This window comes from Meleagris gallopavo, chromosome 1, assembly GCF_905368555.1.
Source record: "Meleagris gallopavo chromosome 1, MGAL_WU_HG_1.1, whole genome shotgun sequence".
NCBI classification, from domain to species: Eukaryota; Metazoa; Chordata; class Aves; order Galliformes; family Phasianidae; genus Meleagris; species Meleagris gallopavo.
This window is the reverse complement of record NC_139404.1, coordinates 119,289,008-119,312,476: the sequence shown is the minus strand read 5'-3', so window position 1 is coordinate 119,312,476 and position 23,469 is coordinate 119,289,008. Positions and strand designations below refer to the sequence as shown.

Sequence of the window (23,469 nt, the reverse complement as noted above, 5' to 3'; positions counted from 1 at the left end):
TCGAGGGAGAAAATGGTTGTTCAACTACACTGCATTTCCTCACACACCTATATACATCTGTGACTGTGTGCATCCGTATCCTCATATAGAGTTTCTCAGGGAGCTCTGCATTTTTATTTATGTCGAGCAAGACTCTCAGACAGTCCTTACACATCCAGACTTACTGTTTATAAGTGATAAATTCAAGCTTCCCACAACATCTTAAAATAATTAAGCTGTAGAAATCTTTGTTGTGGGGCGATACAGGTGCTAGAAATTTGTTCAGGCTTTGGAATTTATTTAAGAAATCTATCATATGAAAATCCATCGGTACTGAATATTTCAGCCCTAGCCCAGGTCAGTGCTTGTGGGGATATTCTGGAGCTGTACTATTATATGGCTATGTCATGGTCTTGTCCTCCTCTCTTGACATCTGGCTCCATAGATTACATGCTGCGCTAGCTGTATCTTGACCTGTCCTAGTTACAGCCTTTCTCACATACTGCAGTGACCTGAATGCATGAAGAAAAAAGGGTATCAACCTAGAAGTGTGTGTTACTTTACATTCTGTAAAATATCAATGTAGGTTTTGTAAGCCTACATCCTGGCAGGGCTTCCAGAACACAGAAAACTTGTGCTGCCCCAGTAGCAGTATGCCCAATGTGCTTATTTTATATTTGGGCCATTCAAAGTGATGCTGTGGTTAAAGCAGTAGTTTGGGAGAGTAGCATACATTGCAGCACTGCACTGCCATGCACGTGGCTTCTGAATAAAGCAGAGCTGTTTGTGTCCGTTATTTCATCCTTGGTGACATGGTAATGTGTTAGTTATAATCACTATCACTGAAGCATTTTTTCTTTTATCTATTTTTCCCATGTAGAGGGAATGGGGAAATGAGGTCAACAGCTCTGTCTGGATTTCTCTGTCACAAATGGTCCAACAGCTACATTAGGATGCAGTTAATCCTAGTGCTTGCTGAACATACAGTAACCAGCTGCTTCTGGTACAGCAGCCTGGACCAAATGTAAACAACTGGAGAATTAATTTCTAGCAGTTGATAAGACATGGTTTCCCAACAGGTTCCGTGGCAAAGAATTTCTTCACAAAATCAAAGCTGCCCATCCCAGAGCTTTCTCACATCTGGTAAGTACTGTAGTAGCATTTGGGATGTGTATCCTGTTTTTCAAAAGATACCTAATTGAAGAATTCTTTTTGAATTAAAAAAAGCTTCTTCAATTCTAATTATCATTCTTATCTCCAGATTCACTCTCAGGCCCAAGCAGCAGGGTGCTCATTGATCTTCCTGACACGCTTCTTTTCTGCAGGGATGTTTGCCTGCTCAGCAGGATGGGAAAGGCTTGAAGAGCAGTGTAACTGAGAGCTGTTCCTAAGTGTGCTGTAAGAAACATCATTAGCTCAACGAACTGACATTTTTCATGAAACGATGTAGAGAAAGGCACATTTGGAATGTTTTAGATGTGTTGTTGGCTTTATGGTTCTGGCTTTGTTCTGTCAGATGAGGCCTAATTAATGCCTAATTTTTAGTAAGTACAACTACATAATTCATCAATGCTTTTCTAATGAAGCTGCACACTTCTTTTTAATGAGCTTATTTAGGAACAATTGTAGATGGAACTGTACATGATAAAATTTGACAAGAATTCTATGATCTTTTCATAAACAATGTGGTGCTTTGTAATTCAGTGTCTTCCTTGCATCTAGGCAGGAAAACTGTTTTAAGTGTTGTTCAAAAGTGCTGATAAGTTTTTACTTTATATATGCTTTTGTGAGGATAGATATGAAGAAAAGCTTGCAAGAGCCAAAACATATATTGGGGTCCAAGAATATGTCTGGAATTTTTTCAAAGCAGATTGTAAGTCAAGAAAATAAAAGGAAAATAAAAAACCAACAACACAACAAAGCTGCTTGGAGAAGGCTCTGAGGAGGCCTCATTGTGGCCTTCCAATATTTGAAGGGGGTATATATATAGGAGGAAATATGGCTGTTTACATAGGTGGATAGTGATAAGACAAGGGGGCATAGTTTTAAACTGAGGCAGGGGAAATTTAGGTTAGATATTAGGATGAATTTTTACACTCAGAGGGTGGTGACGCACTGGAACAGGTTGCCCAAGGAGGTTGTGGATGCCCCATCCCTGGAGGCATTCAAGGCCAGGCTGGATGTGGCTCTGGGCAGCCTGATCTGCTGGTTGGCAACCCTGCGCGTAGCAGGGGGGTTGAAACTGGGTGATCATCGTGGTCCTTTTCAACCCAGGCCATTCTATGATTCTATGAAAAAAAAACAACAGAAACACAACCAGAAAGGCATTCTGTTAGGGGAAGTCAGTATTTGAATTTGAAGTAAAGATTGTATAGGAAGAATGGATTAAACCAATACGTTAATAAAACACATTGTATTCGTATTGCTCACGTAAGTTGTTCTCTGCACAGAATTCAAAGAAAGCATTCCTTTCTAGTAGATAATTATACTTTTGTAATGATTTATCAGTTATGCTACTGTGTTAAACATATGGGATGTTTTTATGTTTGCCACTATGACTTCAGCAGCTTGAAAAAATACTTGCTATTTTCAAAGTGTCGAAAGTTATGTGTTTCTGTATTTTAGTCTCTGTGTTAGTAGTAAGATATTACTTATTCTGGCAGAGGAGTTAATTTATGAAATTGAATTCTTGAATATCTGAAGCCCAGTTTTATTGTTTTATAAGCATTCAAGAGTTAAAGATACAAGAGATTTAATGAGCAGTGAACAGTAATATTTGGACATATCAAGAACTTTAGTTTACCTATTTCCTTGAGGCTAGTCAGCATTGCTAATTAAACCCTTGCTGAAGTCTGTTTTTAACTTTGCTTTAACTGGCTTAAGATCCTGCATGGGTTAGTCAAAACTGCTTTCAACCATTAGAAAGTTGATTTCACTCTTAGAAATGCAAGATATTTGCAAGGGCTGCTCCAAAAATAATGCTTCCTATATTATTATGTTGGTCCATGATGTCAGAGGCAAATGTTGGCTTTAAAATAAATGAGGAGATATTTAGATTGGACATTACGAGGTAATTCTTGACTCAGAGGGTGGTAAGGCGCTGGCACAGCTGCCCAGAGGAGCTGTGGTGCCCCATCCCTGGAGGCACTCAAGGCCACGTTGGGGCCCTGGGCAGCTGAGCTGGTGGGGGGCAGCCCTGCCCATGGCAGTGGTTGGGGCTGGGTGGGTTTTGATGTCCCTTCTAACCCAGGCTCTTCTGTGGTCCCAGGAGTTTTAATAGTTACAGTCAAGTAGAAAAAAAACAGTGATTGTCCTCTATCAAAATACGTGTTTTCAAAGCTTAATTTCTCCATCCCCTGTGATTGCACGTGTATAATTCCCAGAGGTGATGGCTTGGTAAACATGTTACTGCTGTACCTGCAGGGAGCTCAGCGATGTGGATTGTGATGGGGCGTTGACACTCCCTGAGTTTTGTGCTGCTTTCCATCTGGTGGTTGCAAGGAAGAATGGTTACCAGTTGCCTGAGACACTGCCTGAGACACTGCTGCCGGACTACCTCCAAGCAGGTAACATTCCTGTAGCAAGTTTAAGTCCTACAACCACCTCAGAAACTCATGGTGCTTGTAAACAAGGTTTAATTTTCCTCACTCATTGGAGCTGAGTTCATTGCATAGTGACTTCCCTTTTTTTTTTTTTTAAGGCATGTGTTTCTAATTGTGTTTATGATGCAATTGTTGAAGATTGGATATATGAGAGCACAAAACAACACTGTGACATGTAACCTGCCTCTGTCTGATTGTCTGCTCCAATGTACTTTAGGTGCCATTATAGCTAAAGTGGCAGATGATTAGATGTAGCTACGACAAACCAACAAGACATATATGGCTTTTAACTCTTAGTTATTTTCTCATGTATCTGTCTTTTGAAGATGTGTTGGAAACAAGACTGGATTGCTTTAGAAATTACTGTGCTAATATACGTTGTTGCATTCAGCCACCAGTTATATGAAAGGGTGAATTTTGTTTTAACTCATGTTATGTAATCCACAGCTTCTGCTGTAATTAATTTTCGCTAATGACGGGGATTACAACAGTTTGTGAAAAACAAGGATGTTATTCCAAAATATAATACACCTCAGTAACAATATGTAATGAGAAACATGCCCTTTCGTTTGTTCACTTCAGTTACGTCTTTTGTAATTATGAGTGAACATTGACATACAGTGTTCAATCTGAAAAATGTGCATGGCTTTTTAGGGCAAGGAGGATTAATCACAGATGATAATTACAGTGCTAAGGGATAATATTTGAGACCTAATAAAATCTCCATTAAATTTGATGACACTGAATATATTAAAAGACAGGAAAAGAGCAAATCAACCTGCAGTTACAAAAATAAATCTGATACAGGGTAAACATTTAATAAGTAATTTCTGGTGGAATTATGTTCTACTATCTTCATGTCCAAAGGGAGAAGCTCCTGTGAAACCTGTACCTCCAAAACTTCATCACTTTTAGTCTCTCTAATTACATTCCCTTGTCATAATTACAGCTACTCTTTTCCCTCCAGTACCACCACTTTTACTCCTGTTGTCATCATAAAATAGCTTATAAGCTCTGTCTTGCAGGCTGAGGTTGGCAAGTTCATCTGTCAGAAAAGGGGAAAACCATCTTTGGCAGCAAGCTTTCCAATTTAATCAGGAGGGTTTTAAACTAGAGTTGCCAGAGGTGGAGATAGATCCTCAGATCACTGCACTTTGAGACTAACAGTGGTAATGGATGCCCTGAACCATGAAGCTGTTGGAGCAGGTCCAGAGGAGGGCTGTGAAAATGATCAGATGGCTGGAGCACCTCCGCTATGAGGACAGGCTGAGGGAGCTGGGGCTCTTCAGCCTGGAGAAGAGATAGCTCCAAGGAGACCTTATAGTGGCCTTCCAGTACATGAAGGGGGCCTATAGGAAAGCTGGGAGGGGTTTTTTTGTAAGGGTAGGTAGCGACAGGATGAGGGGAAATAGTTTTAAACTGGAAGAGGGTAGATTTAAACTAGATATTAGGAAGAAATTCTTCACTGTGAGGGTGATGACGCACTGGAACTGCCCAGTGAGGTTGTGAATGTGCTCTTCCTGGAAGTGTTCAAGGCCAGGCTGGATGGGGCTTTGAGAAACCTGGTCTAATGGAAGATGTCCCTGCCTACAGCAGGGGAGTTGGAACTAGATGATCTTAAAGGTCCCTTCCAACCCAAACCATTCAATGATAATAAGTCTTCATATAAATCTACCTACAGTAGTATCAAGTCATTACATCCATGGAAGGAAGGGCATGGTAAGCTGTGGTTGTTCTCCAGGAGTCCTTTTCCATAATTTGTTCCTTTTAGCATTGAGCATCTATCAATTTCATAGATGATTATTTTTTCATGTGTTGAACAGAGCCAAGCATTTCAAGTGGTCTTTGTAAAAGGATGATAGGACTAATTGTTCTAGGCACACTACATGCCGTGGGTAATAAGCTAATGCTGTTGATTTGAGGATCTGGAAATGTCTTGCTGCCTAGTCAGGATTCTGAAATCTTTAGACTTGCATAATTAAAAAACACAGCATCTTAATGCACTGTACCTCTGTGAATGACAAGAAAGAATATGGTTCTGGTTGCATCAAGTTCTAAAATAAAAGGATTGATAAGTAAGCAAATCATCGTATACTTGGCTAAAACTTCAAAAGAGATTTTTAAAATAAACTTTTTAGTGTTTTCATCGATTTAATTTCTCTGAAATTTAGATTTTATTTGTCTGATTTGGAACATGATAAAGGTTTCTGGAAACTGTTTTTCATTAGATTGTATTAAGTTCAGGATGGAGTAGGTTTTTCAAGGGAAATATTTGTGTCTGATAAGACTATTAAAGCTCCAGATAAAGTGACTCAGAGCATAAGACAGAGCACTTCAGAATGAATTAATCTTGCTAGTTTTATTGCTTGTTCTATAAACTACAAGTGCAGGGCCAAACTCTATCCTGGCACAGATCTGCTGACAATTTGACCCAGCACCTTATTCTCTGAATTTTTTTATTAAATTAACAAAAAAAATCTGTCAAGCTATTTGCCCTGTATGTAACCCACTGTATTTTAAATTAAGACAGATTTGCAAGAGCTCAATTTCTCCAGCTGAACTAGAGGCTAGCCAGAAACTAGAGACTTGACCTGAAAACTGGTTATTCTGTATTCAGTATAACCAATCATAAGAAGAAAGGTTTACGAGCTTTTAGGGTAGATTAACTAATCCTGTAGTGATATCAGCAGAAGAACCTGAGCCTACGGAATAGAAGTGCAGTTCTTGCGAATATTGCCATGAAAAGTTTAGAACTGTTTTTTCTTTTTTTCCGCTCTCAGTGCGGTTTAGTTGAGGAATACTGCAGATGATAGGTACTGCAGCAGTGGCTGGGTTTTTTGTCCTTGGTTTTTCTTGCTTTCCATTTTAGTGTGTAACTGGTTTTAAGAAGTGCTATTGATTAGTCTCTTGTTGATTTTTTTTTCCGTCTTTTTTATTGTTCTCCTTTCCCCTCTAGCCTCCTTGAAGCCTCTGCATGAGTGTGCGCTGTTTGATTCTTACTCTGAACCATTGCCTGGTGGCCAGCTGACACGGGACTTCAGCCGGATGGAGGTGAGGAAGTGTGGTCAGGACAGCTCCTGCAGAGTGCCAAGCAATAGGACAGTCTCATACTTTCAAAGCTCCATTTCCCTACATGCCAATGAGATGAAAAGTCTTGTCTTTTTCTGGTTTCTTCTACTTTGCTTCTTTGGAGTTGAAAGTATCCCTATTTGGACACACACAATTGAGTTCTAGGTGACTTAGTCCCCAGTTTATTGTTGAGCTTTCTTATAGTCTAAGGAATTAGCACCTAAGGGTCTACTTAGTAATTGTAAGGAGCTGGAAAGCTGTTCTGAGGGGAGAACAGGGAAGGAATCCTAGGGATCTACTGTGAACAGTATCACAGTGTCAGATGAAAGTCTGTTGCAAGCAAAACTAAGTTAAGGAGAAGTCCTTATTACTGAGGTTAAAAAAAAAAAGTTTAACAGTCTTTAATGCTGAACTAACAACAACCACTGAGTCGTGCTTGGATATTGCAATTCTGAATGAATTCACTGTGGGATTCAAGGCTTTAGCATTTAAGACAGAGAATGAAATGGCAGATTGACTGAAAAAAATGGGCTTTCAGCTCAGAATTGTTAAGGTTCTGAAAAGTGCTGCAGATTGCTGCTGCAATTGAATAGAAGGCTCTTCTGATGCTGCTGCCAGGTTAAAAAGTCATGACATGTCATGACAGCTCATCAAAGTGTTTCCCCAGTTATTTCAACCCTGTGCCTTGTTCTGGGGTGGTTCTAGCTCAGAACTCAGCTCTTCCATCACTAAATTTAACTCAGGAGGGTCAGACAGGCCCTCCTGAGCTACTACTTCTAACACAGCCGAGTGTAATGTGTGCTTTGGGTAATGCTGCAGACGACGCTTTGAACATCTACTCTTGTTTTCTGGAACTTTTAAAATATGTGTGGTCTCCCTAACGCACTTGCTGGGTATTGCTTTTGTACAGCAGCTCAACTAAAGCACAGCATATCTACTGGATTTTGAAAGCAGTGCTATTTTTCTGGTATTGTGTGGTCTGGGGAGTCCTTGTTCCAGTTAGAATGCTGTCTTCACAAGTGATTGCGCAGATAAACAGAGCAGACTTTTGTTATTGCAAAGTTATGGTAAGGTTTGTTCTTCAGTAGCACAGCCTTTGGGATTGTGAGACTACAGCATTTGTATATATATTTCAGAAAGTCCAGAAATCTTGCTTTCCAAGTCGTCTTATGTTTCCTGATCATAAAATGTTATTCCAATAACCTAACCAGTACAATTCCACGATCTTATCAGATGTCTTATTTTTAGGCTCTGCTTGTTTATAGTCCATTAATGTAGGTGCACAGTAAGGATAAATCTAAGCAAAAAAGCTCAGGCTCACAGAAACCCCAAGCAACAAATCCCTCATTTTACATTTAACTTTTCATTTGATTTCCAAAAGTTAAGCTGTTAAAAACCCCCTCTGCCTGCTCTCTGCTCCCTCCTTGAGATGTTCTCACCATAAAGGCAAAAACTTACCGTGCTGTGTAATAGTCAACTACCATTCTTGGGGGAACAGCTGGATGCACTGCTGCTCCATTCCTAGTTTCTGCAAGATGGCAAGATGTTCTGTAAAATTGATTTTTTTTTTATGGCTATGTTGAAAACCAGGAAACTTTTCTAGCATGATTACCTGCTGGTTGAGAATAGTGAGAGTTACCGGATTTTATCTCAGTGATTTCCCTGGCTTTGCATTTTTTCTTCACTGTCTAGGACTTAGACACGTTGGGCAGAGCTCTCAATTAGTTTTTTGTAAGGCCGTGTTATTTTTGTCCTTTGTTATCCAAGATTAATGGAGCACAAAATCTCTTCTCAAAACTGGTTTGAGAATGATTTTGGCTTGATTTTTCATTGTTGTTGTTCAACTGATGTTTTTATGTTTGGAATTAATGCTCTGAATGAGTTTCATTTGGAAATTCAATAATTCATCTCCCATTCATCTCACTGTGTGGGAAGTGCAGTAATTCACTGTTACAATTTAATTTGTAGCTTGGCTATTTGAGGAAACACAGTTTAGATACTTGGCCACTATGTTAGAAATACTGTATTATCAATGCAATCAGATATGCATCATCTCCATGTCTTTTGTCTCTTTCCATCTATCATCAATTCTGTCTGTTTAATTTCAGAAGACCATTTTTACTGTGGCTGCTGAACTACAGCACTACAGTAAATTGGATATGATTCTTTACTGTATTTATAAAGAAGATAATGTCAGCAGACGTCATTTGAACATCAGGCTTTGTTAAACTCAAAAAATGTAGAAATACTGGTAACGATATGTTCAAGAAAGATAAGAGTGACTGTTTTTGCCTTCTTTTTTTATTTTTAAGTTTTTGTCTCTCACTCTGATTCTTTTGTTTTTTTGATTTATTTTTTTTTTCTCTTCCCACTCTTTTGGCTCCTTTCCATAAGCCTTCTCATTGCCAAAAGCTTAAAGATAAGATAAAAGATTTCTCACTATAGGCATAAAACGACTGGCTGAGGTTGCTCTAAGCTCCCTCAGAAATGTCATACTTACTATTCATTGAATTTTGTGAGAATCATTCAGTCGATTCAAACATTCACTGAGTTAGATCTTTAGTCTGACACTCTTAACAACTAATAAAACCAAGAGAGAGACTAGTGTCAAGTGTCATCCACTCCCATGCTATAGCAGCGCCAATAGTTGCTATTTACCATGCACTTGGATTATAAATCCTAACATAAAAAGATGAATCTCAATCATAATAGGAATCTGGCAATCCTGAAATATTCAACTCTGAATTGCTTCTGTGCCTCATCTTCCCAATGTTCTTGGTTTTTTTATCTGCTTTGAAGCAGTCTGTGAAGATCAAGAGCCACTGGTTCTCTTATATGTGACAAGCTCTGTTGCCTAGCCAGTTGGTGACCTTTTTGCTTTACTTTCTTGTAGCACTGACTTTAATATTTAGAGTGTCATGGCTAGCTAGGGATGTCAAGTGCTTTGCTCAAATGTTTTCAGAGTCCTCAATCTGTGTGTTTGCAGTGCTGCTTCCTCAAATCATTAGAGAGTCACATATGCAATTTTATAAAATAGATCTCATGACAATTTACTCTGGAGGTGTTTTTTGTTCTTTTTTTTCATGTCTGCAAGATCTGTGTTTCTTATTATTTTTGCACAATGGATTGTAACCTGATGTGTGCTCCCTAGGAAAAAATCAAACCTAGCATTAACTTAATATTTGGAGAAGTGTGGGGTTTCTGACATTTGTTTTATTGTTGTTTTGGCCACAGAGTTGTTCTTATTGATATTGATTGCAGAATTTGTTCCTACTTCCTTCTCAGTATGCTACACAGCAGAAGTTAGAAGAGCCGCAAATGCCTACATTATAAGTTGCTGCTGAAACAGCTAAGGAGTACCCCTTGAGAGCAGCCCTGCAGAGAAGGACGTGGGGGTCCTGGTAGATGAGAAGCTGGACATGAGCCAGCAGTGTGCGCTTGCAGCCCGGAAGGCCAATTGTGTTCTGAGCTGCAGTAAAAAAGGGGTGGCCAGCAGGAAAAGGAAGGTGATTGTCCCCATCTACTCGGCTCTTGTGGGGCCCCATCTGCAGTACTGCATCCAGGCCTGGAGCCCTCAGTACAGGAATGACATGGAGTGCTTGGAAGCAGGTCCAGAGGAGGGCCACTAAGATGATCAGAGGGCTGGAGCATCTCTCCTATGAGGAAAGGTTGAGGAAACTGGGATTGTTTAGCTTGGAAAAGTGGAGGCTCTTGGGAGTCCTCATTATGTTCTTTCAATACTTGAAGGGAGTGTATAAACAGGAGGGGAAATGGCTGTTTATGAGAGCAGATAGTGATAGGACAAGGGGGAATGGATTTAAACTGAGACAGAAGAGGTTTAGGTTAGATGTGAGGAGGAAGTTTTTTACACAGAGCGTGGTGATGCATTGGAACAGGTTGTCCAAGGAGGTTGTAGATGCCCCATCCCTGGAGGCATTCAAGGCCAGGCTGGATGTGGCTCTGGGCAGCCTGGTCTGGTGGTTGGTGACCCTGCACATAGCAGGGGGGTTGAAACTAGTTGATCTTTAATGTCCTTTTCAACCCGGGCCATTCTATGATTCTATGATTCTATGACTCTATGATTCCTGTTTTCCCATTAGAGGCTATAGCAGACATGCTAATGAAATCATTTTTCTGTTTTCAGTAAGTGCGTGTTGAAAGATGGAAGTAGTCCAAGAATTAGCCACCTCAGTGAGAATGCTTTAGATACAGAACTACTGGACTGTGCTGTCCACCTTGTGTTTTCACCAAATAGAACGTTCAGATGGAGACTAACTCTGTTGAAAGGGCTGGAGAAGGTTTCTTCAGACCTAATACAGGAGTTATACCTGGAGGAAAAAAGAAAACACAGAATGACATTGCTCTGTTTTGGGAAGTCTCTCTTTGCATATAATCTTTAGTTCCTTGTGATTTAATTGTGATGAATTGCTTCTTTAACTAATTTCAGGTGTGAAACTGGTGTACCTTTAAAAGCAGAGAGTCATAGCTATCTTTTTAAAGATCTTCCCTGCTTCTTTATCGTATAAAGCCTATCTTGATGCAAGAGAGAAAATCACCTTTATTCATGTCTGTCTGCGTTCTTAAATATTTGACTGTGTGTGTCTGCTCTGACTATTATATGACTATCACTTATTATAATAAGTGATCTTCTCTCTTTAAGAAGACATCAGCTGAAGAGGTACCTGATAACTCTGCCTTGAAAAAAGATACGAGCAAAGATGACAAACAAGGTATTCAAATAATTTTTTTTTTTTTCCACTTAAGTTCCACATGTTAATTAATAATTCCATGTATATGCTGACAGAAACAATCATATGTTTGATTTCCAGGCTGGTTATGTTTTGCTGTAGATATAAAAAGACAGGTCATTGACAGCAGCTGATGTGAAGAAAAATAAATGAATAGGTTTGCTCCGTAATTAACTATCCCACGTGAACTGTATGAAATACGCCTGTTAAAATAGGTCTAGTCCTAAGGCAGGTAATGTTGCACTTCTTATTTCAACAGAGTTGTAATTGTCATTAACTGAGATTTTGTAGAGTAGAGGCTGGATTGTACCAAGTTTTGGATTTACTTTTTTTGCAGAAAATTGCAACATTTCAAAATCAGTTTTTATTCTGAATGAAGCAACAACAACCTAACAAAAAATAACCACAACCCTTTATTGTCTTGTGAAGCAAACATTTTGGACAAACTGGAAAAGATTCATTAATGCCATTTGGAGTCTGGGAGCAAACCAAGTGAAACTGAAGATTTTTTTACTTTTTACAAGCAGCAGCTCAGGACTTCCAGAATCAGCCCTGGATCATAGCATGGTCATTGCCTTTTTTATTCTTTATCCCTGACCTTTCAGGTTCTCACTTGCTGTCCTTGTCCCTCAGCTGTGGAAATGAAACATTTGTAGGTATTTTCTTGCCTGATTCTCAGAGCTGCAGATAATATATTCATTAAAAAAAAAAAAAAAGAGAGAGAAAAAAGAAGTAGATCTTGACTTTCAGCTGTCCTCATCAGAGCCTTGAGACCAGGTTGTCCACATTCCTGAATGACATTCTAAAGCAGGTGTGACCAAGTTTGGCAGATTTCTTATATTCCTTGGTTTAAGAAAAGTTTACAAAATCAATGTATGTTTGTAAAACACTTGGATAAGTCAGTGTATTCCAAGAAACTCATGTTTTGTTGATGAGATCTGTTACACTGTAAAAATCATAATGCATATGACCAGGAATTGAACTGTGGAGGTTATTACTTTCAAACATCTACAGAAGATCTAACTTTTACTTGATGAATTCGTTTTCTTCCGTGATAGGAGAAGAAACAAAGAACTTGTTCTTTGCTCTGGGCTGGTGGTGTGTTAAGTCTGATGAGAAGCTACTCCAATTCATGTGGTCCATTTTGGCTGAGGGCTTGCTGTTTTTATGACAGATTCCTACCTTGTCAGCCAAAGAACAAATGCTTTCTCATTTTACCATTTATTGCTATTCCAGCAAATGAAAGAACACATTGCTTTCCTGGCTGAGTTGTTGTTCCCAGACGAGAAGAATCTGCAGATCAGGACTGCAGGAGCAAATTTTCCTTCATTTTCAAAATGATACAAGTAGATTAGCTCCACTACAGTATCAGGTTATGATATAGTTAAGTGTGGAAATCATGAAAATAGAACTTGATCTGAGAACCAGACTGGTCCCATGTTTTCTTTGATAAAGGCAGATGAAGATGAGAGATTTCTGTAAAAGTGGTCATTTATAATACAGTGTATTACATGCATTAAAATATGCTAGTGTATGAAGAACACTTGAGAAAGCAATTAATAAAGGATGCGTAGACATCGGTAAGATAGGAAAAGCACAAAAAATTGTGGTTTCTTGAATTTTAATCCTGTCTCTATCAATGCTATTTGACATCTCCTGGGGCAAGCATATGAGGCTTCAGTTGCCAAAAGCAGTTGTCTCTGCTGTGCCCTGGATTTCTGGGTTTGTACCTTCAGAGAGGTGAGTCCCAGATCTGTCAAGTGTTGCTGGTGTCCTTCCTTTGTTCAGACATCAAGTCCTCAAATTAGGGATTATTTGGCAAGTTGGGCATAGGCCTTTCTATTCTTGACTTTTTGGCTCTTATGAATACTGTTAAGATATTTGGTGTTCTGAGACTGTTTTGCTGTTGATGGTTTCTCTTCATGTATGTTTGGCTTTATTGAGCATTCCAACGGATACTGTTCTAGTACTGCATTCTCAGAGCTGATACCTAAAAATATGATCTGTACATATTTAATTTTCTTTCTTTTTTTAACAAGCTCTTAAAGTAAGCACTGCTGTCAAAGCGATACCAAAGGAATTTCAGCACTTGACTGTGAAAACAGGTAAGGAGAAAAAAAAAATCACGAGTTACTTCCATTGGAATTTCAATCATATATTTTTATATCAGAGCAAACCTAAATTAATGCAATCTGACTATTTTTTTTTTAAGATCCCTTTTCTCTATTATTATTATGCTACTGAAACTAGCGTTTACCTCATAATGGCTACTACTTTATGAGTAATCTTGATTAGTACTTCAGGATGTCAAAAGGTTCTTTTTTTTCTTCCCTTGTTTAGCATATGTGTGTTCTTCGTGCATCAGAAATATTTTGGACATAGTATTTTGAAAGGAATGTGAATTCTGTTTTTTTTTTTATATTACAAATGAAATGCAATAGCATCTTACTGATAAAAGCTCTTCTCCGGTGTCAAGTACATAATGTTTCAGTAACTATGTAACTATTCTGAAATGACTTCTTTTTTTGCAATAAAATGGCGTTCACATTTTCCATCAGGAAGTTTAAGGGTAGATAGCCTTTTGGCACTTGAAGCACCAGCACAAGCTTTTGTTTCTGGGGTTTTTCCCTTGAAAAACCACCTACAATTTTTCTTTCTCCAGCTCTGATATAACCTCCTTGTTGTAATGCTGGAAAATTTTAATTTTGGAATGACATAGTGAAAACTGCTTAGCTGCTCCAGAAACTTTCTGTGCATTCAGTTCAGTTCATCAGGTCTCCCTTGCCCTCCCCTTTGTTAGCCTCTTTCCTGGAGTGGTAAGAATGTTGGACATTTCCCAGTGAAATTAGAATCTGGACCTACTTTCTTTTTCTTCTGAATAAACATTTTTACTCATGAAGATATCCTTGATTAAGAAAACTGACTCCAAATGTCTGTCACAGCAGTTCTGTCTCACAGCTCGATTTATTCATGGCTGCTCAACAGCTGCATGCTTCATTTTCCAACTTAACTCTTTCTTTTTATTTTCTGCTTTTTTTTTTTCCCCTGGCTTCTTCCCAAACACTTGGCAGCTACAAGGTGTCCTATCAGCTCTTGTTCTTAGAGTCACAGAATCATTAAGGTTGAAAAAGACCACTAAGATCACCTAGTCCAACCATCTTGAACAACTGTTTCTCCTCTTATACAGACAGACACACATATTTGCTCCCTTCTGAAGGGAAAAGGAGGTCCATTCAAAAAATCAATTCTGTTCTCCCTTGTCCCTGCCCTCCACATTTTGTCCTTGAGCATCCCAAGAAGAGGAGTCTCAGGGGTGATCTTACCTCTCTCTACAACTTCCTGCAGGGAGGTTGTGGTGAGGTGGGGGTCGGCCTCTTCTCCCATGATTCAGGCTGGACACTAGGAAATGCTTCTCCAAGAGAGTGGTTAGTTGCTAGAACAGACTGTCCAGGGAGGTGATGGAGTCACTGTCCTTGAAGGTGCTCAAGAAACATTTAGATGTTGTACTGAGGGACATGGTTTAGTGGGAAATATTGGTGATAGGTGGACAGCTGGACTGGATGATGTTAGAGGTCTTTTCCAACCTTGGTGATTCTATGATTCAAGGAGTTTTATTTTCACTTTGGCAATTCCATTTTTGGTATGCTTAGGAAAAATAAAACACTGCCACCTGCACATCACCGTTGTCACCATCATTTTCTCCCCACTGTCTTGCATCTCCTCCTGCTCCTTTGGCAGTCCTGCAGGTTTTGCTTACCAAGGGAGGCACTGTAAAAACCATACATGCTCAGCATCTCTGAAAGTCTGTCCATTTTATTTAGACTGCCAAGTGTAAGGTCATTGCTGGCCTTGGACTTCTAGAAGATTAAGGGATCAAATTTGTAAACATTTAAATTTCCGTCTATGCCACCAATAAGAGATGATAGATGAGTCACTGCAGGTGATTTAAACTAAAAAATCTTGTTTTGTTTTCCTTATCAGTGTAGCATGTTTGCACCTTTTATAAGAGAGTTTTCCACTCAAGTTTCCATCCCATAAAGCAGGGAGGCCCCAGTTGTCTGTTAGGCTACAGACAGAAGTTGTGGATTCTGCATAATTAGAAGCGTTAAAATGAAGTTGAGCTGGGGGAGGTACTGGAAGCAGTTAAACAGCCAAAAAGGGAACCTTCACACACCTGTGGTTTGAGTGAATAAGTAAGTTCACCATCAGACACGATTTTAATTGGTCCAGACCAGGCTGCTGAGTTCATCAGGCTCTGGTAACCCAGGAATCATACAAACTTTAAAATAATAAATGTAATCAGTTTACTCAACAACTTTGATTTTGTCTTGGTTTCATGTTAGTTAAGCTTATTTGTTCATAGCAGTAGAAATATGGAAAACTCATGAACCGAGTAAATATTTTTGTATCATCTTGAATGATTATATCATATATGTGTGCAAACCTACACCTCACACATGAAATATGCACAGAGCGAGTGCGCTACGATGCCAGCACACTGCACAGAAACGCTGCCACGTTGTTGTTTGCATACTCTAATAATGAACTACCTGTTTTATAAGAGTTTTGTATATTGTTTTTCACCTTATGAAAGATTCACAGTAAGGCTAGGTCTGGATATTGTGTAACTGTAGCCTTGAATTTCCTGATTTTCAGGAGCTTAAAAGAAAATCCTTGGCAGTAATATTATGTTGCTATATTTTTTTATTTGCAGTCTTTTCAGGTCTTTCTCTTCCTTTTGTTTCTCTGTCTACCTCAACAAGATGTCCTCAAGGACAGATAAAACGTCAGTTTTACCTGTCTTTTTTTTTTTTTTTTTTTTTTTTTCAGAAGAAAGGCTTTCTAAAAGAAGTATGAACAGAATTACTATCTCCATAAAAGAAAGAAAATTGGATGGTTCTTAAGCATGGCTTAGCTTGGAGAGGATTTACACTTCCTATTTATAAATGGCATATATTTAATAATTGTGTATGTAATTTAATAATCAGCAATTGCAATATTTTGAAAAATTGGGTCATATGGCTGTAGAGAGGCAGCTTCTCCAGTCGTATTCTCAGGAAGTTTGACAGAGAGAGAGCAGGATTATCACCACTGCATATTTTAATGGTAATTCCCTCTCTCTTCTTTAATTGCTTAAGAATAAGAGTTTGTTGCACAGAAACCTGGAATGACTGTGAGCCAGTTTGCTGGCGACGATAATCTGATAGAACATGGTTTATAAATGTTTTTTTTTTGTATCTCTGCCAGCTGCATTTGGGTTTATTCCATCCAAAGCACCAACTATCGCTGTGTGACCCTGAAAGCCATTTCTTTTGTTAAGAAATAGCATGTGGCTGTACATGTGGCATATGGTATTTGTTGTGCTCTGTATGCCTAAAGCCTCGTGTGTAAGGCCTATGCAGGGACACAATGTGAGCCATTAAAAGGTCTGTATTTGCCAGCTGCTACCACAGGGAGCTCCTGCCCTGTTTCAGGGAATCTGTTGTACTCTCAGGCAGTGCTGTACAGCAGCTGATGATAAATGTCTGACTTGGATGCAGGCACCTATTTGAAGGAAGCAGAAGTTCTGAGAATTTTTTTTCCCTAAACCATGACACCTATCCTCCTTGCTTCTCTGAAGTGTTGTGCCTTGATTAGCAGAACAACAGGAAAATACAAAGATTCACTTCGTAAGTGCATTGGGATCACTCATACTGTTGCAATTCCTGGAGGATTTCTCAGTGGGTTGAATTTGAAAGCAATCACACGGATATATTTTCTCAAGATTTCTTTGTGTTAGCAAGGAGAGCAACAGCAAAGTCTTGTAAAGAGTATGTAAACTGAGAAACAGCCTCAAGGAATTTCCCAGAGAAGGTAACTCAGCACTACTGTTTTCCTATTGCATAGAATCTGGAGGTGGCAGGATGTTCAGAATTCACACAAATAAAATAAAGAGATTTTTACATTGGTAGAAATGTTTTTGTCCAACACTTAGCCTACAAAACTTTCTACTGTTCCTTAAAATGCCTTTCTTAAAATGCCATGCCTTTGCTGTGTTGAAGTAACTTCAACCTGATGTATTAAAAATTGCTGTGGGTGACAGGAACACAGACTTCTATACTAATTAGTTGAGGTGTTTAGGAAGGACATAAACGTTTGTGCTCTGGAATCTGGGACAACATATAGATATCTGGACCAGGAGAAAGATGTTTTCTCTGGAAAGTTTATGTTATTCCTGTGTTGCTTGCCAACTCTCTTTTGTCATGGCTGCCTCCAGAATTGCTCGTCAGTGCTGTCAGACCCATTGCTTCCTCTGCTCTGCAACAGCCAAATCAGAAGATGAAGTTCTGACTATGCTTGGGCTTTTGAATTTTTAGAACATTGACACATTACAGAAACAAAGGAGAAAGAGAAGCAAAAACAAATCACGTGAGATGAGCAAACTCTCACATCCACATTTGCTAAACTCAAATGTACAGTGATCTCACAGCTCTTATTTAACATATTATGTGCTAGCAGTTCTTTTTTCTTTTCTCTTTCAGCTGCTCAGGAACCTCATGCACTTAAAGCCAGACCCAGATCCAGGTACCGCTTTCATTTCTGTTTCAAGATAAGATGTGCACTGCTCTGATGTTAGATGCGAGGTGTGATAATGAGTGTTGCCATATAAGCTGCAGCCCCCAGGAGCACTGCATTATGCCCTGCAGTCTCTGCTTGTAGGCCCTGGCAGTTCTACCTGGCCACTTCCTTGGGGTGGTGGCTGCCTCCAGCCCTGCCCCATGGGGCAGTGGCAGGATGGCAGGAGCCCCCCTGGCTCCGGGAAAGGCTCAGTGCTGTTCTGCTGTTAAACCCTGCATGGTGGCTGTGCACAGATGCAGTGCCAGCAGCTCAACTCTCATGTGTGAATGAGTGCATCCTTTGGTTACTGTGCATATGCATGCCTGTGACTAGTCAGTGTGTGACTGGTCAGCTCTTAACTGAGCACTAGAAATGGCACCTGCTGGATTTGGATATTCTAAGGAAATGGGAGATGTGCCAGGAGCTACTGTGTATAAATGGATTATCTACTGGTTTTGGCTCTTCTGTTGGACAGTCAGACCATGCATTCACCTTAAAACTTTTGTTTTTTGGTTTGTCAGAGGGCTTAGATTCTTTTCTTATTCAGTGAAAAGACAGTCAGGAGTTCTTTCCTTATAAGCTTGTCAGAGTTTGCTAATAAGAGAAGACCAGCTCTGCACATAATGAATGGAGATGGAAATCCCCTGTTCTTAGAGATTCCATCCAGAAAGGTTGAACCACCTTGGGTGCCATTTTTCTGCTGACAGCCATTTTTGCTTTTATGCTGTTTTAAATTCTCTCGTTGTGTTGCTGAAACATAGAATGTAAATAAGAAAAAGAAAAAAAAAAACACAAAAAACATAAGACTATTTTATGCAAAATTCATGTAAAAGTTCTTCAAACATAAAATGCATAAAATTGCAAATGCTTAAACAAGTTTGAAAAATGCCACTTGAACGTGAGTGCCATGACGTATGTCTCACATCTGACTTTATGTCACTGCTTCAGTGCAGAAGTTGGACTTGACATCCCCAGGCACATCCTTGTACCCACCCCAGGAGCCTGGCTTTTTAGCACAAGGTGCTGAGGTCTGCCTGAAGCAGAGATTCATTGTCACAGGTTTCTGTGTTAGGAGCTTTGGGTTAGGTCTTAAATGATAATGACATGGAATTCAAAGCTCTACCAAGACAAAAAAATTATCAGCAGAGGTTTTTGTGTCAGATGTAAATTTTGAAGGAATTACAGCTTTCCCTCTTGAATTTATTGAAGTTTACATCAGAAACAGGATCAGCATTGCCAAGTGTCTGTCCAACTAAATAGCTGTGTTCTAACAACAGCCTGCTTGGCAAGAAAAGATCTGTTTCCCATTAGTGGGAGTTATTTCTGTTCTACTCAAATGTGGTTTTGGTCTTGCCAGTCATACATAATGTATTACAGTATGTATAACATCTCGCATTGTCAATGCTCATTTTGAACAAAGCTCTTGATCATGCAGAAAAACTGGTAACTACAACAACTGAAAAATATTGGATGCTATTCAGCAAAATCAGAGCTCTTACCAAATGTACTGCATTGGGATTACGTGGTATGAACTTATATGGAATGGCCTAGAAGAGTGTACTGAGACACACAATTGACCAGTCTAGATTGCTTTGGATCCATTCAGTTTTTCTGGATTTTGTTGAATTTGGTGACTGTTTACTATGAAAAATAATATTCGGGTAGCTAAAGTACTATAAATGACTAAATATTGCATACAAGAGTTCAGTTGAGGCTACACCAGTATAAATACAATCCTTGCAGTTGGGAAAGCAACAGAAACTGTAATGAGATATTTTTTTTTTAACTGTAATGAGATTTTTTAACCCAGCTTTATTCAAAATAGTCACTACAGTTATTGTTGTGGCAGTTGAAGTTTCACAAGAAGAGCCAAAAACTGTGCTGTAGTAGGCCTTAGAAAGAATTAGCCCTCTAAGTGTGACAGGTCCATTTCCCCACATGCATGGTTTCTTCCCCCTGTTGACAAATAAATCCCCCTTGTTGTAAGAGGAACTGTTAGTCAGCAGGGCAAGGGATTTCCACCATGAACTCAAGTTCTGGTCTGTGTATTTTTAGATACTATTGACTGTAATTGTTTAAATGAATTTTGAAATAAAATATTTTCTGCTTTTTTTTTTTTTTAACTGTTCTTGCATAGGTCTTATTCTAGCACATCCATAGAAGATGCCATGAAAAAGGGAGAAGAGCCCCCTACTCCACCTCCAAGGCCACAGAAATCACATTCCAGAGCTTCCTCTTTGGATCTGAACAAAATATTTCAACAAAACACACAAGGTAATGTTTGCTTTCTTCCCTTCTTTTGAGACCATTTAGGTTAGTTGCGTATTTGGCAAATTGATCTGTTTGCACAAACGTTCGACAATATGTGCATATGCTTTTCAATGCTATAGACAGTAATGTATAACAGAAGAGGCCGAGCTTTATGGCATTACATCACCAGTGAGGGGGAAAAATCACTCTGTTGCCATAATTAAGGTGATTATAATGTTTTCTGGCACAATAATGAGAAGCTTAACATATGGTAGTCTGTCATCACTAACTGTTTATAACTAGTCTGGCTGCTTAGACCATTTTCATTAGTAACTACAGTGCATTTGATTTTTATTACTATTTATTATTTGTAGCTCAAAAGCAGGAAGAAAACCTGGAATGTTTAAGGCAGGAGAAAGTGAAATTTATTGTATGCAAACGTTTTTGACATTCAAGTCTTCCTTACACGTAGGGCAATCAGAAACCATTCATTGGCTAAACAGGAAAGGTAATTTCTTTTGATGTGGATGCGTGTTGAGGGGAGAGAAAGAGGTAGGGTTGTGGCTGGAGGGAAATAAAAGCAAAACATACTCCAGCGCTTTAATGTTGAAGCATTGCTTTTGCACTGCACAGCGAGTGGTGGAAAGAGGAGCTGTTTGTTCAGGAGAGCAGGCACCCAGCACTGCTGAGCTCTGGCAGTGTCCTTGAATTGGGCCAGAGGTTTATGCAGCGCACACCAATCATCTGCCTCAAGGACTAGGTTAAACATGGTCATGTTTATGCTTCACAGAAAGCCAAGGTCTGACTGTGTCAAGGAATGTTTTAACTGGGTTCTCTAATGTGGCTGTTGGAGTAGAAAAAAAAAAAAAGAGTTTTGTCTGTTGCTGTATACGACCTCTTTGTGGAAACATCAGTCAGAACTCAAGAGTCCTGTTATATGTGCCTAACCCTGAAACTCACCAGCAGTAAACAAATTTTGTTTTGTTCTTACACAGTGAAGCAATTCCTGATCTGCCACTGCAATTCCTATTCAGGGGTCTGTTGCCCCTAATTTGGATTTCAGTATACGCAAAAAAAAAAAAAAAAAAAACATATTGTGAAAACAAATAGAGCCAAGTATGCATTTCATAAGGCAGAAAATCTTCTCAGATTCCAGATAAAATGCATAACTGCAAGGGAGTTAACTTGGATTTAAGTTTCTCTTGGAACACAAACGAAAAGAGAATGTAAATTCTCTAAGAAATCGTTCTGTGAATGAAGAGTAACATCTTGCTTTGAAATGGATCTTCTTGAAAGTCACAGTTACTGTGTTACAAGTAAAATAATGATTTCTTCTGGGAAACTTAGCAAACTGGAAGTGTTGTAGAATATGACTAAAGGAATGGATAACTCATTGATAGATTTTGGATGGCTTCATCACTGGAAATGGGACAAATAGCTAAGGATAGGCAATATTTTGTTTAGAAAAGAAAAAACTAAAAAAAAAAAAAAAATCCCCTCAGAAGTACGTACTTTGGTTATCCAAAAGCAATTCATTGTACTTAGTTCAAATTTATAGATATGTATAACTGGAAAGAGAATTGGCTTTTGGATGACAAAACCTGAAATATAGTGTGCTACCAAATTGCGGAAATGTGAAAGGTCTCCCAGAGGTTCAGCTTCCTCCTTTGCCTGCAAGGTCTTGGCCTGTAATTTTTTGCTGTCTTGAATGTGCCCTAGTGGTAATGCTAAATGTTTGGGATGGTTGTCTTTCAGTCAATGGAGCTCTTCTATTTTGTGCCCAAAATGTAAATACTCACTGAGTGAGGATGTGGATGTAGCCTTTGAGGATTTAAAGAAGAATTTGTTAAACAATGTATAGCCTACTAACTGTTCAATTTCAAATAAATTTGCATTATTAGTAAAATATTAAATCAAGCCATCCCAATACACCCAGATACCACAGCGCATTTATCTTGCTTTGCTCTCATTAAAAATGTCTGTATTGGAAATAGTGTTTTCAGTTCTTTGTTCTGTGAAGAAACGTGAGCATGCATTTTTCTGATGTTAAGCCCTGAATGTTTGCTATTCTGTAGCATCCTACTGATAATAAGACTTTATACAGATGCTTTTTCTTCTCCCACTTCTCTTGTTTTGACCACTGCCCTTTCTTCCTTCTTTCCTTGTTGGATTTGCCATTCATTAGAAGTTCCAGTCTCATCACTTTGTGTATTCAGATACCTTTGTCATCTAAAGACAGCTCTTCATGGAGTGGTCAATTTTTAGGAGCCAAATGCTTTAAAAAGAGAGTTTTTAAAAGAAACTGACAACTATCACCTTAAACCCAAAAGCCCTGGAAAGGCAAGTGACATGTACACACGTGTCAGGCAAATTGCAGACACTTATATATTAACAAGCTGCATTTCTATTTCTGCTGACAGTATAAATCATGATGTTAGAATAGTTACCATCTGCAACTGGAAGATACAATTAAAGATTTTCAATGTAGATGATGTGATGGCAATGTACTTGGTTTCTTGGTGATTGGGATAATACAAGCTGGTATAAATATCAAACCTGATGTGGGTCTAACCGCAGGCTAGTTAATTACTTTCCTGGTGTACTCTTGACTGAATGTTTGTTTTGTTTTCTCCTTGTCTTCCTTTCTGGATCTTCAAAAATAGTCTCATTGTGTCCCTCTCCACTCTGCCCTTGTGAGGTGCCATCAGGAGTACTGTTTCCAGGTCTGGAGCCCCCAGTCCAAGAAAGACAGAGAGCTGTTGGAGAGGGTCCAGAGGAGAGCAACAAGGGTGATCAGGGGACTGGAGCATCTCCCCTACAAAGACAGGCTGAGGGAGCTGGGCTTCTTCAGCCTGGAAAAAAGAAGGCTGCGGGGTACCTCATTGCAGCATTTTAGTACATAAAGGGAGCCTACAAACAGCAGGGGAGTCAACTCTTTACAAGGGTAGATAACAGTAGGACAAGGGGAAACGGTTTTAAGTTGAAGGAGGGAAGATTTAGGTTGGATGTCAGGTGGAAGTTCTTTACCATGAGAGTGATGAGGTGCTGGAACAGGCTGCCCAGAGAGGATGTGGATACCCCACCCCTGGAGGTGTTCAAGGCCAGGTGGGATGGGGCCCTGGGCAGCCTGGTCTTGTATTAAATGGGGAGGTTGGTGGCCCTGCATGTGGCGGGGAGGGGGGTTGGAGATTCTTGATCCTTGAGGTCCCTTACAACCTGTGCCA

The 23,469-nt window shown here is 39.3% G+C and overlaps 1 protein-coding gene across 3 annotated transcripts in view; it reads left to right on the top strand.

Moving 5' to 3' along the window:
- Nucleotides 1-23,469, top strand: part of REPS2 (RALBP1 associated Eps domain containing 2) — a 96,093-nt gene that overhangs the window by 39,005 nt on the left and 33,619 nt on the right. For 2 of the 3 annotated variants that reach the window (XM_085211534.1, XM_085211525.1), the window contains exons 7-13: nt 1,059-1,122; nt 3,403-3,545; nt 6,538-6,632; nt 11,311-11,380; nt 13,438-13,503; nt 17,920-17,962; nt 20,133-20,269. In XM_085211534.1, coding sequence (XP_085067660.1) covers nt 1,059-1,122; nt 3,403-3,545; nt 6,538-6,632; nt 11,311-11,380; nt 13,438-13,503; nt 17,920-17,962; nt 20,133-20,269 — 618 coding nt within the window. The remainder of the gene's footprint in view (nt 1-1,058; nt 1,123-3,402; nt 3,546-6,537; nt 6,633-11,310; nt 11,381-13,437; nt 13,504-17,919; nt 17,963-20,132; nt 20,270-23,469) is intronic. The other variant, XM_085211517.1, reaches the window with a different exon arrangement.